Source organism: Chrysoperla carnea, chromosome 2 (genome assembly GCF_905475395.1).
Source record: "Chrysoperla carnea chromosome 2, inChrCarn1.1, whole genome shotgun sequence".
Taxonomy (NCBI): domain Eukaryota; kingdom Metazoa; phylum Arthropoda; class Insecta; order Neuroptera; family Chrysopidae; genus Chrysoperla; species Chrysoperla carnea.
Window position 1 is genome coordinate 5855241 of NC_058338.1, and position 13026 is coordinate 5868266.

At 30.0% G+C, this 13026-nt stretch overlaps 2 protein-coding genes across 3 annotated transcripts in view; one reads left to right on the forward strand and one right to left on the reverse strand.

Annotated features, from left to right (window-relative positions):
* The first annotated feature begins 2201 nt into the window (after positions 1-2201).
* On the forward strand, positions 2202-5954 carry LOC123292335 (beclin 1-associated autophagy-related key regulator). Of its 2 annotated transcripts, none has more exons than XM_044872958.1 (9): positions 2202-2422; positions 2574-2679; positions 3794-3966; positions 4039-4191; positions 4334-4530; positions 4599-4776; positions 5098-5274; positions 5347-5473; positions 5654-5954. In XM_044872958.1, the coding sequence occupies exons 1-9, from the start codon at positions 2223-2225 to the stop codon at positions 5831-5833; spliced, it is 1491 nt and encodes a 496-aa protein (XP_044728893.1). In that variant the 5' UTR covers positions 2202-2222; the 3' UTR covers positions 5834-5954. The 2 variants fall into 2 exon arrangements, with proteins under 2 accessions (XP_044728893.1, XP_044728894.1); XM_044872959.1 differs by having other exon boundaries at positions 4337-4530.
* A 3929-nt stretch (positions 5955-9883) lies between these two features.
* Positions 9884-13026, reverse strand: part of LOC123292328 (E3 ubiquitin-protein ligase RNF19A-like) — a 32102-nt gene continuing 28959 nt past the window's right edge. Inside the window, exons 10-13 of the mRNA XM_044872950.1 lie at positions 11233-11437; positions 10759-10954; positions 10535-10697; positions 9884-10387 (exon numbers count right to left, since the gene is read on the reverse strand). Coding sequence (XP_044728885.1) covers positions 9884-10387; positions 10535-10697; positions 10759-10954; positions 11233-11437 — 1068 coding nt within the window. The remainder of the gene's footprint in view (positions 10388-10534; positions 10698-10758; positions 10955-11232; positions 11438-13026) is intronic.

The window sequence follows — 13026 nt, forward strand, 5'->3', positions numbered from 1 at the left end:
AAATTTTATAAGATTTTGGAATAGGAGAACATGTTATATCACAAAAAAAAGAATTAATTATGTTAGTCCCACTTTCCTACTTATGTCATAAATCAATCTTCTGTCAGGGGGTGGGAATTAAAATAACATAAAATATACCTCGCTCTCTTACTTATGTGTGGCTTTTGGCTCTCATAATAATTTTCTAAAAAAATTGATTTTCTCCGGCATAATTACTTTTTTAATTAAAAATTAATCGGGAAAATGCTAGATTCGAACCGAGGTACTCTCTAACAGGGGGCGACTGGGCTAGCCACCACTCCACCTTTGACATGTTATTTTTATCAATAATGTAATATACATACCTTTTACTCACCTTTTTATGAATAAACTTGTCTTCTTAAACTTTTTTATTATTAGTATTTATTTTTCTTTGTACCTTTTTCGGTTTGATTTGTTGGGTTTGAGTGAAATTTATATAAAATAATAGCAAATTTATTTATTATATCAATAATGTTGTTGGGTGAACGCAAGCTAAATCGGTTTCTATGGTTTGTCACCTCTATCTATTAATAATAACTCTATGATATCATCAGTAACTGCTCCCAACTCAGCAGGTACATAAAGCCATCTATCGTTTTTCAACTGAACTAAATTTGTTAAGTTATTAATTATTTAAAATTTTAAATAAAATTACAACAAAAGAGGGAAAGTGATTGAATTTCTGAATCCTAAAATGTATTTGTAAACAAAATAATTTGGCTTAGAATATAAACTTATAATATCTGCCAAATTTTTAAATGCAAAAATTGAAAAAGAATTTGGCCTGGTACGTGGTACGAACTTTATTATCTGCCAAATATATTTAGAAAAATTCTTGGCGATAATTGACGTGCAGAAAATTTATGTACCTAGCTAATCAATTCAAAAAAAAGAAAACAAACAAAACAAAAGTTATAAAACACTGAGAAAAGTGTTAAAAAATTATAAATTTGTTTTAGTCGACTTGTATTGAAAGTTGTTTGAGACTTGTTTAGCACCGAATTACCTAATAGAATAAATTATTAATTTTTCATCAGTGAAAGTAGGCGACAATAGTTATATTTCATTACATCAATATAAATGGAATCAACGAACAATTGATTACAGCCATGAAATTGTTAAAATCAATGTAAAACAGCTTATTGATATTTTAATTATTACGATTATTTTTCAAAACGGAAATTATTGTTATCGTTGATTCACACGGATATTCCAAAAAAAAAAAAAAAATGTGTATAGTAGATTCTAAAAACCAGAGATGTGTATTTTAAACTTAGATCGCTTTTCATAACTATATCTTCTATTGTAACCAGTCTGATATTGTCTAAAGGATATTGGTTGTTGAATTATTAAAAAATTCATTAATTTTGAATATATATTGGAAAGTAAATATTGTAAATTGATTTTGTTGTTTGATTATGTAAAAATATATCAAAATTTTCAAACAATTAATCCATTGGTGTTTCTATTATATTGAGCTTATGAATTTTTATCCAAGTCAATTAACTATCCCGAAAAGAGTTTACAAGAAATTTGAAGGCTACAGCTTTCAAATGAAATTACAGTCAAACCTGGATAAGCGAGAGTTCAAGGGAGCACAATCCATTCTCGCTTTTAGAGGTTTCTCACTAGCCCGAGTTGCTCGCTAATGCGGGTACATGGGTAACGTTTCTTTCTTATAGATGTACGCAGCAATAACAAGTATGTATGTATTTTTATTGTAGCTATAGTTCCTCTTAAATAATATAAATAAATGAAGCTCGACTGTCGCTTATAGAGGTTATAAGTAGCACTTACGGAGGTCCATGAGGGAAAAACGACTCTCTCTAACAAAGGTTTCTGTTTCTCACTAATAGAGGTTTTGGGAGCTTAAAATGACGGGTTCTGGCTCTTTCCCTCACTTATAGAGTTTTCTCACTTATCCAGTTCTCACTTACCCAGGTTTGACTGTATTTTAAAAATCTCTTCAACAGTGGAAAAGCGTTAATTCATCTCCGACCATACGTAATAAAATATTATACGACCACGTGTTATTTTAAGACTTTTCTTCTTTCCTTTTAAATTCCTACTTCCATAATGACATGTATGTATATAGTGATCTAAATTGATTATAAACATCTATGTATGTTTGTATTATAAAGTTGAGGATCATAGAACATGTATGTATGAGTGATGTTGAAACCAGTGATTTGGTTTTACTTATGGCGACTGTAAATGACAGTAGTGATGAAAGTGTAGCTCCAAAAGATTTTCACTTATCATCGTCGTTAGACAGTGGCAGTGTATTTACATTTAATCATCAAATTTGTCAGTTATGTAATAATTTTAGAAAAACATTTTATTGTAAACAATGCATTCGTAATGGTGATTTTACATATTCTACCTCCAGTTATTCAGAAAGGTAATAGTTATACACCATTGTAATGCATACAGAAACCAGCTGTTTAATGTCAAAACAAAGGGTTTCTTTTATTATGAATCTGTTTGTTTTTTGATCAGAAAATCAATTCATAATGGGTTTTTTTTTTAATATATTTATGGTTTTTTTTAAGGTTTTCTGAAAAACAATTACGTCTTCATAGTTTAAGAAATTCAAAACAACTTGTTCAAGAAAAATGTGAAAAGCTATTGAAAAAGAAAATTAATTACGATCAACTGGTAATTAAAAAATTTTATATCTTATTTTTCTTAAATTTTATTTCAAACAATATAATGTTTATTAATAGCTCTTTTCTTGGTATAAAATGTGACTGTTAAAATTCAAGGATTAAAGATGAATCATTTAATTTTGAAACATTTTTCCATGTGGTTCCACAAACTCGTATTTTTTATCGTTTTAAAATTCGTCACATTTATCAAAAACTTTTTTTACGATATTAAAACAATCTAAAAAATGACGCAAAAAGACCTATTTTTAGCGTTCAATTAAAATTATAAATAATGGAGATAGACTTCCGGAAACTTCTTTTCTTTAAATGTCTTAAATATTAATATTTTATGAAATATTGACGAAAAATCCTTTTTTTTTATAATATGGAGGGTAGAGATAAGGAGAATCATCTCTGTATATAAAAAGTGTCCTTCGAAAAGCAGCAAATAAGGGTGTCGCTGCTATAGCAAAAGTGTAAGTTTTAAAAGAAGTGCTCAAAGTATTAAGAGTAAGATAAAGATATAAACAAGTTGTTCGAGAAGGATAGAGAATTTCATATCAAACACCTCCTGCTACACAAGCGCCATTCTGGTCAATTTTGTAACTGTTATTTGCTGTTTTTAGATGGAAACTTTTTTACTTTAACTCCTATTTAAGATAGTTATCCTTATCTCTACCCTCCATAGTTTATAACTTTTAAAATTAATGGTGTATTTTTACGAAAAATTTTCTTTACACCATTTTGAACTTGCCTAAACTGTACGGTTTTCAAAAAAATGTTTCGAACAAAAAAAAGTGTTAATCTATCTCTTACCAGTTATGGAATTGGCTGAGCTTTTCATTGAGCCTGGAAACCTAGATCAAGTTTATTGCCTGCATAAGATGTGCGCTTATCTACCTAAAATTTTTTTGCTTGAAACAATTTTATCGATAAAAGTTATTTTTCTATATAAAATAAAACTGGTGTTAAGCGAACGTTTATCGCAAGAAAAAATATCACTTTCATCTTCTGCCAGTCGAGAGATGAAGCTATTTCTAGCTTCATCTGTCTAGATAGTATAGCTAGAAATAACTTGATCAAAAGATGAAAAAATAATTTTAATAAAATTGTATAATTTCAAGATCTCCGAGACAAAACAATGTAACCAAAGAATTGTATATTTACGAAAATTGATTGATGCTACAAAGAAACGGAAAACAACGGCAGTTGAACAACTAGGACAAATTAAAAAGAAAAATCATGATTTGAAAATGCGTTTACCTCGTTATCGAGATCGAGTTTTAGTTTTAGAACGGTAATTTGTAAACGATTATTTCGAATATTTTTTTTTGTTTGGTTTGATTATGGGAATTAATTTTTGTTATAGATGTGTGGAAGATTATCCACAAGGAATTGTTGCCAAAAAGAATGAGATTGACGAAAGTTTAAAAGAATTAAAAAAATTGACGCATAAACATATTGAAAAATTAATTAAATATATATTTCCAATTTCAAAAGTATTACCGACTCCCCCACAAAGGTAAGCTTCCTAATACGGTACTCGATCTTTTAGTATTCCAACTTTTCTTTTGACGACCGAAATTCTATTTTTCTTTGGAGAAGTGTGTTATTCTACAAAACAATTGAATTAACGAATCAAAGAAAATTCTAAATTTTTACAGCAGTGTCGAAAGCACATTAAGTTCACGCAGTAATGAAGATAGTGTTAGTGAAGTATTAGCTGAAGCTCAACAAACCGTGTATGTTCGTGACAGATGGATTCAACTCTCAGATCATGAAACCTCTGGTGGTGTTCGATATCGAATTGTAGCACCAACTTTACCTGGTTCCGGTGATTTTTCTAGCTATAATGATTGGGGTAAATTGTTTATTTATTATATTGATAAGTTTTAAACAATAATTAAATTGAATTTGTTTGTTAAATAGTTGCATCACATAAAGATTCTGAAGGCAGTATGCTTAGTGGATCTGGTGAAGGTTGTGTTTCAAAACTGGAACAGAATGTAGCATTTACAATAAGTGCTGCTTTAACATATACAGCACAATTAGTAAACGTTTTAGCATTTTACTTAGATGTGCGTTTGCCTTATAAAATGACATACAGGTAAATAGACCGTTGAACAAAAAGGATGCATTCATACATTTTTGAAACTTCGTGAGTGACTTCATTTTGGCGAGCCTACCAAATTTGCTCTCTAGGAATTTTTTCGAATTAATGGTATCAAGTGATCATAGTGTTCGACAAATTCCCTACTGTGTTTTTTCAGCCCGATAGCTTTAATATGACGTTATCATGCTCATTTGAAGAAAGTCGTAGGGAGAAAGTTTAGTAAACTTGCTAAATGGAAGCAACTCACGAAGTTTCAAAAAGTGTATTAAAGTCTTAGAAAATATTAAAACTTGACATGAATTTTGTTTTTTTCAGTGATTTTAGTAGCGGTTACATGTCAGAAGGACAATTTGCACGACGTGTAGCACGATTAAATGCAAATGTCTTGCATCTATGTTTTTCACAAAGTGTAAATCCATATTTATTACGGCCAACGGCTACCATACATAATATTTTATGCTTAATTAATCCAGAACTTAGTGATTTGGGAAGGTGAGACTCAAATATCTTGTCATTTATTTAATTTTATATGTATTTTTAAATTTTGTTTTTTTATTTTTAAAGGCGAGGTCCAGTGGAAATTGACCCGAAAGAAGCATTTTTTTTAGAGCAACAATTAAGTCGAGATTTGGAAAATAGTGAAGAAGATTCTGGATCTGAAGATGATATTTTACCATGGGAATGGGAATCTGTAAGTAATAAATAATTTTTTGGATCAACATTTTTTAAAACGCAACAGTTTTTGTACTGCTAGCGGTTTATAATACCTTGAGAACCGTCCATTTTCTAACCCTGGTTCTTTAAGACTAAAATTATTGAAAATTAGTCTAATTTTAATAAACATCCTGTACGTGACAATTTGTGTTTTCAGGTACCACATGTTCAATGCCCTGAAGTCGGTATATTGGCAATGGGATCAAATCATAACGGTGTTGCTGGAGGTTCACAAGTCTCAACAGTCGGTACCACAAGTATTGCTGGCGGTTTGGTGACAAGTGCTGCTGCCAGTATCGCTTCATTGTGGCGCGGTTGGACAGCTGGAGGACGATAAATATATATAAACACACACACACACACAAAAGATGATAATAACAATATTTTGTTAATAACGTAAAAAAAAATAAAATTTAAAAAGGTGCTTTAATTTAAAAAAAGATGAAAAAAAGAACATCATTTTCTAAAAAACAAAAAATAATGAGAAAAAAAAAATGGAAAATGTACATATTTTTGTATTTAAATAAAAAAAAAAGCAAACACACGACATTGTATTTTATAAGGAAAAATTAAATTAAAATATAACTTTAAAATTACCAAGTATTTCATTGTAACAACTTAACAAGAAACAAATAAATAAAATAATGATGCTTTTTTGTTTAATTCTTTTGTTTTTTAACCCCCGAACTAAAAAAAAAGGGTGTCATAAGTTTGACCGCAAAGTGTGTGTGACTGTGTGTTTGTTTGTTTGTGGTATCGTAGCGCTTAAACGGATGAACCAATTTTAATTTTTTTGGTTTCATTTGAAAAATAATTTAATGGAGAATGTACACAAGTAACATTTTTTTAATATTAATAAAATTGTAGAAAATAAAATTTATCCCCTGTCGGTCTAAAGTGAATTCAACAGAGCAACATACGCGATTAGAGACAAAACATTCAAATGAACTGTATGAAATTAATTATGTTTGAAAAATCTGTAGTTCAACTTACTTCGACCACTGACGCTTACCTGGTGAAAATTTTTTGCAAATTTCGGGAAAATGGTTTATTATAGAGAAAATATTGGAATTTATGGGATTAAATAAATGATATTGAAAGAATTTTTTGATTTAAACATAAAAAGTTTATTATAAATTAATTTTTCGCGACAAAAAATAAAACACAAAATATTTTTTAAAATAAGGATTATTATAGTTATCCAAATTTTTGGGTGTATTTTTTTTTTATAAATCGGAAGGGAGGGAATATACACTTAAAAATGAATGTGCGTAATACATTTAGCAAAAAATATGCAGTTAAAGTTATCATAAAATATTTTTAGCTAAAAATTATTTCTTAACTAATAATTTCATACGCGAGAAAGCCCTATTTTTCAAACAAATTTTTATTGCACACCAAAAAAACAAAGAAAAACAATATTCTTCTACACACAAAATTTGTTTGTTTAAAGTTTTTACATAGATGTTTATACTAAACTTAAATCGCTAAATTATTTGGACTAGACAAATTTACTATCACTTTTATACAAATAAATACTTCACTCCAACTTGTATCTTTTCGTCAATTAAATCGAAGAAAGCCTGCTCATATAATATTAAAAAATTTGATATCTACGGGAACGAGTTTGCCATCTATGTTTAGTATACACATCTGTGTATTTGAAAATTATTTATTACCGAATTCAAAATCGAGGACAAATATTTTTTTATATCTACGTTCTATTTTGTGCATATAAAGTATTCTTATTCAATTTTAACAGATCGAGAGGAAATTTTACTTTTGATAAAATTCTCAGTCGAGTTTGAAATAGTTGAGATTTCTTTTTTTAAAACGTTGCCACTATTCATACCCGACAAAAAATTTTACTAAAAAATATTCAATTTTACCTTGATCCATCAAAAATCGTAGGCTTGAAAAGAATAAATTACAAAATTGTTTTCGGTAAAAGTTCGAAAATCATGCAAAAATTCAAATATTTACCTTTATCGAAAACAATATGGTAAACCTGAAAAATATTGATCCCAGACTTACATTTTAGTAATAAATAATTATTAATAATTTTCAAATAAAAAAATAAATTAACTTTAGTACAGTGATCGTCAAAGAAAGTGAGACAATTGTTGAGATTCTCAAAAAAAATGCAATTCAATTATAAATGTTAATTATATTTGGGATATTTTATAGATGTTTCAGCAACGATGAGCCTTCGAAATCTTCTATTTATCTGAAAGCAGGATGGAATCTAATCTGCGCATAATCACGAGCTTAAAAGAGTTAGAAAGCGTTCAAAGAACTTCGAGAACAACACTCAAAATCAAGGAGATCGGTATATTTGATATTCGAGAGAGGAAAAAAAATTCGTAAAAAATGCTAGCCAAAGATGGAATAAGCTATATTTACTTTTTTTCTACGTTTAAAAATGTCTCAAATCCTTTGCCAATCAATGCCCGGAGAGTCACATGACGTGTTACAAATGTTTATCTCGTGTAACTGTGATGAAATTTGTAAATTTCATAATTATAGCCCATTTGATAGTTATTTCAAAATGGCTGATATTTTAAGAGGCTGTTGTCAAAAGGTCTATTGTGATTTAAATTAGATCATTGGGTTTCCTGTACTAAGACCTATCAAACAACTTATCAGATAAACATTTGTATGTTTGATGGCTCTAGGAAAAAATTCCAATAACTTCCTATTGAAATGAATCGGGAATTCAGATTTAGTAACTCATTCAAAATTTATAATCGAAAGGAACTGAAAAAAGTTTTTAATTTCTTGTTTATTCTTTTTGAAAACTATTATTGAATAGGAATAAATTGGAAAAAAATAAATCCCGTTTCATAGTTTCGTTCAATAGAAAGTCTATTGGAATTTCTTACTAAGCGTGACACATTTAGTGATACTAGAAAAAAAAAATAGCGCAGTTACAGAAATATACCCAATATTTTTGGTTAACTTTTTTTTATTTTTGTAAATTAAAGTGTAAACTTTGATTAAAATCAATATTAATTAACGGTTAATATATTGGGTGTACCTTCAAGACGTCGTAAAAATTTTAAGATCATTGTTCAATACTTATAATTATCCAATAAAGAATAAAGAATTATCCAATCTTTAAACTCCCTCGCGTCTTGACAATAGCCTCTGTGGCTATTCTTCGAATTCGATTGATTATAAAGTTTAGTGAAAAAATTTTCGATGTTACATTTTAAACAACGCGAACGATTTCCTTAGCGAGAATAACTAAAAATGGACAATTTTTTCGACACGATCACTTTTATACATCAATTTCGATGAAATCAATCAATAAAAATAATCATACACAAAAAAACTGCCCATATTTGATCAGAGTGGCCAAAAAATTACATCTTATCCAAAAACCAGTCAATCTGTCTAATTTACTCGTACTCATTTTAATGGACAACCTTACGAATTTCTATCAAAAAAGTGTTAAAAGGGGCACATCTGGTGAGTCTTTAACAAAAATCACACTTCTTCGGAGAAAAGTGAAAGCCCGGTCATCCAAAACATGCTGGAATATCAAAGGGTCAGCCTGAGATGTCAAACAAATTATCCTTCTTTAAAAAAAGATGAATGAGCCCGATTGAGGCGCCCTACCCTAATGGAAAAAATATCCGAAGAAAGAATAAGTCTTTGAAAAAGTCTTAGAAACTCTGAATAATTCTGAATTTCTCAACGTTTTTAGACTGTCTAATTCAGACTTAATAAGTCTAGATAACTATGAATTACAGTCCAAAAACTCAAAGAAATTCAGAGTTCCTAAGACTTATCCTTTCTTCAAATATTTTTTCCACCAGGGTAGTCCGGCCATTCGGTATTCCAGCTTGTCTCTTGACGATCAGGGTTTTATTACTCTTGAGCGAAGAATTATTTTAGTAAAAGAGCTACTAAATAAGCTCCTAATAACATTTCTCTCAGAAGATAAGTATTCCATTTAAATAAAATGTACATTTCACTTATAACGGCTATCGAATAACGATCATAATGGGAGATCTCTTTAACGTCGTTATAACCAGTTTGAACCGTAATTTTTACTAAATATTTTAAGGAATTATTCTCAAAATTTGCATAACATTTTGAAGGTACATCTTGTATACTCTTGTGTTTTTTAAATAATTTCCCATAGTACATCAATGAGTGTGAGAGAGTACATATACATTAAGTAACGTGTATAAGAAAGATACTATTATATGTCTGTTTACATGTTTCTATTGCTACTGCAGACATATAATAGCATCTTTCTTAAACACATTGCTGAATGTATATGTACTCTCTCACACTCATTGAAGTAGTATGAGAAATGATTTAAAAAACAGATTGTATATATGTATATATATATATATATTATAATTTATATTAGCAACTATAGCATAGAAATATCTATTTTAATATTATTTGTTGATACTACTGGAGGTTCAGGAATGACTGGTAACATTGTTGATGAATTTGTCTCTTGTATACCTCTACTACTTGTTGACTCTGTACTTTTATTAATCAATTGATTACCGCCATCGTTTGATTGTTGCGTTGAATTCGAGTGAAAAAATAAACGTCGTAATGTTGCTGCAGTCGATATATTACGTGTGGGTTTATGCTCTTCGATTGGCAATTCCGTATCGATAACGATACTTTCATTACTAGAAATATGATCGGTACGTGCTAATGTAACTTTAACGGGTCGTGGTGTTGACTCGGATTCGAGACTATGTTGTTGCATACGCCAACTACGTGTACTACCAATGCTTGTTTTATCAGCGAAACTATGCGGAGCTATAAAACTAACATTATCATCGAAACGGACACGTTCTGAACCACAATCTTCACCACCACCATTTGTTGCCAAACTACAGGTTTCACTTACACTGGGCTGAAAAATTTTTAAGTTATCTACATTATTATACAATTATTGAGGATTTTTCTTCTCTCAAAATCCGGTATATTTATTTACCCAACTAATGGCGAAATCGGTTGTTAATGTTAAAAAAAATTGTTAATGCTTGAAAACGGGGCTTACCTTATAATTAAGAACAGATCCTGCTAATGCTCTAGTAGATGCACCTCCATCATCTGGCAAGCTGGCATTAACTGATTTCTCTGAAAGACTTGTCGTTGCTGAAGCAGTTTCACTACTCATACTAAAGCGTTGGCCAGCCAAAACATCAACTTGTATTTCGAGCCTAAACAATTTTTTAAATAATTAGTCGTACCTTCTCGTAAATCTATTTTGAGAATACATACCGTTGACCACTAGGTACACAACTTGAAGTAATGCTTCCAGCTAAACTTGCTCCAGCTAATGCAATATTACTAGCAGATTCACGATCTGTTTCTTGACCGATACGCAAAGTTTGACTACCGCTAACCATCGACAATGAAACTTCACCAATACTTGGATTTACACCACGATGACTTAGAGCATCTATTGAAGAAGTATCTGAAATGAAATTTATTAACACATAAGGTTCAGGAGTTTCAAATCAATTAATTCTCGAATGGTTCATGAAAATTAATTTCATTTGGTCATTTTAAGAAAAATATTTTGAAATCCAGCCTAAAAAAATTACTATTTGTAGGAGTTCTTGTGCATTATCTAAGTAACTATGTAACCAATGATTAAATGAAAACTATTTTTCGGGTGAAAATTCTCGAATTTTGATCACTCTAAATAAAAATTAAATCGAATACAGTGCTGAATAATTCGTAAAAAAATACCTTGATTTCGAGTAGTAAGTTGTCCAAGTTGACTCATGTAATCATTTTCATCATCAAATTCGAATTTGACACCAGCTCCGCTGGTTGTAACACCACATCCGCCAGATCTGCACAATGAAACTGGAACAACGCCGTACACATAGAATAAAAGGATTGGAACTCCAATTCCTACAGTAACTGCAGCTAATACAGGAGATACTAATATCTGAAATTACAAAAGATTTCCTGTTATTATTTTGGAACGGACCTAAATAAAAAAACTAATTTTGATTCAAAAATCACTTTATCGTGACTTCGAATATGCTAGGTCTATTAGATATAGTTTCTGATTAAACTTCCTATGTAGACTCAAGGACTACTCGCTGCTACTAACTAATCTACTTAACCAATTTCAAAATCGAGGCCCGTTAAGGATCCGTACTTCGGAATTTCGGAATTCGATTGCACGGATTCTATGATTCGTTTTCAGCAAACAAAAATATCCCTTAAAGCACAGTTTGGGCGATAAATATTTAGTTTGCCATTTTTGTGACAAAAAAAAACAAATTCTAGATCAAAAATAGCACGATTTTCGGAAGACGTGACAGAATCCGTGTAATTTGTCATCGGATTCGTAATCAGCAACCAAAAATACCTCCTGGAGCACAGTATGGGGGATAAACACTTAATTTGCAAATTTTGTGCAAAAAAATGGCACATTTTTGGAAAATGGGCAGAATTCGTTAATCTGACATCAGATTCGTAATCTGCGACAAAAAATTGTGACAAAATGGCACTATATTTGGAATACGTGACAGAAATAGCGTAATCTGACTTCGGATTCGTATCAGCGACTAAAAATACTTACTGGATGACAATTTTAAGCCAAAATAAGCATTTAAAGAAAAAATTTGGGCTATATACCCCCTGCTGGGACCTATACCCCCCGTTATGATTAGATTAAGCTGGCTTAATGTTCCTTGTGGTTCTATAAACACGTTACAAACAACTTCATTAAAATCGGTGCTATTTCCCAAGTTTTCCTACACAGAGTATAGTTTCCCATAGTTATATTAGAAACTGATTTAGTGAAAATCTATACGAAAGTATTCTTTAGAGAAACCCAAATATTATTTATAAAGGAAATCTTAATAATAAATTAGAGATGTCTCTAAGGACCTAAAATCATTAAAATTCATCACCTACAAAAAAAAAACAACAACGAAAAACCCTATTTAATTATTGTAAAAAGACAACAATGGGGAGCCTCATATTTCATATCATAAACAACAAACCAGAAGAAAAATCTATACTGAACAGATGAAAAACGATGATGTGCAAAATGCATTGTTCGTAAACAAGGCGCACACATCCAGACGCGCAATATATATACGCTTGCAGTATTATTTTCCCTATAATACCGCGACGTCGCAATACTTTCTTTGTGAACACACCCGAACATATATTTCATATCAGTGGTGTTCTGCTCTCCATATCATTGCTCCAATGTGAGACGATTCGTTTGAGTGCTTATTGTTAGAAAACGTACATCATTTGAAAAAAAAAACCCAAGTACAAAAGAAAAGCATGTTTTATGAAAATTTGAAAAAATTATTTCTTATTTAAATACATAAATTTTATTTAAATATCAAAATGTGAGTAGTAATTCATTAAAAATGTTAATTAATCTAAAAAATTTGATTAAAATTTAATTAGTCATAAATTTTTCCAATTACGTTATGAATAAATAATGAAAAATGTGATAAAATTATTTAAAGATATCAAAGAATATTTCATGTAAAATGATTATTTTTT

Bases quoted from the DNA above. Each gene is read 5' to 3' on its own strand.
- LOC123292335 (XM_044872958.1), top strand. From the start codon at position 2,223: ATGGCGACTGTAAATGACAGTAGTGATGAAAGTGTAGCTCCAAAAGAT. The intron at 2,680-3,793 runs GTAATTAAAAAA...TATAATTTCAAG, and splicing joins AAATTAATTACGATCAACTG to ATCTCCGAGACAAAACAATG. The intron at 3,967-4,038 runs GTAATTTGTAAA...TTTTTGTTATAG, and splicing joins CGAGTTTTAGTTTTAGAACG to ATGTGTGGAAGATTATCCAC.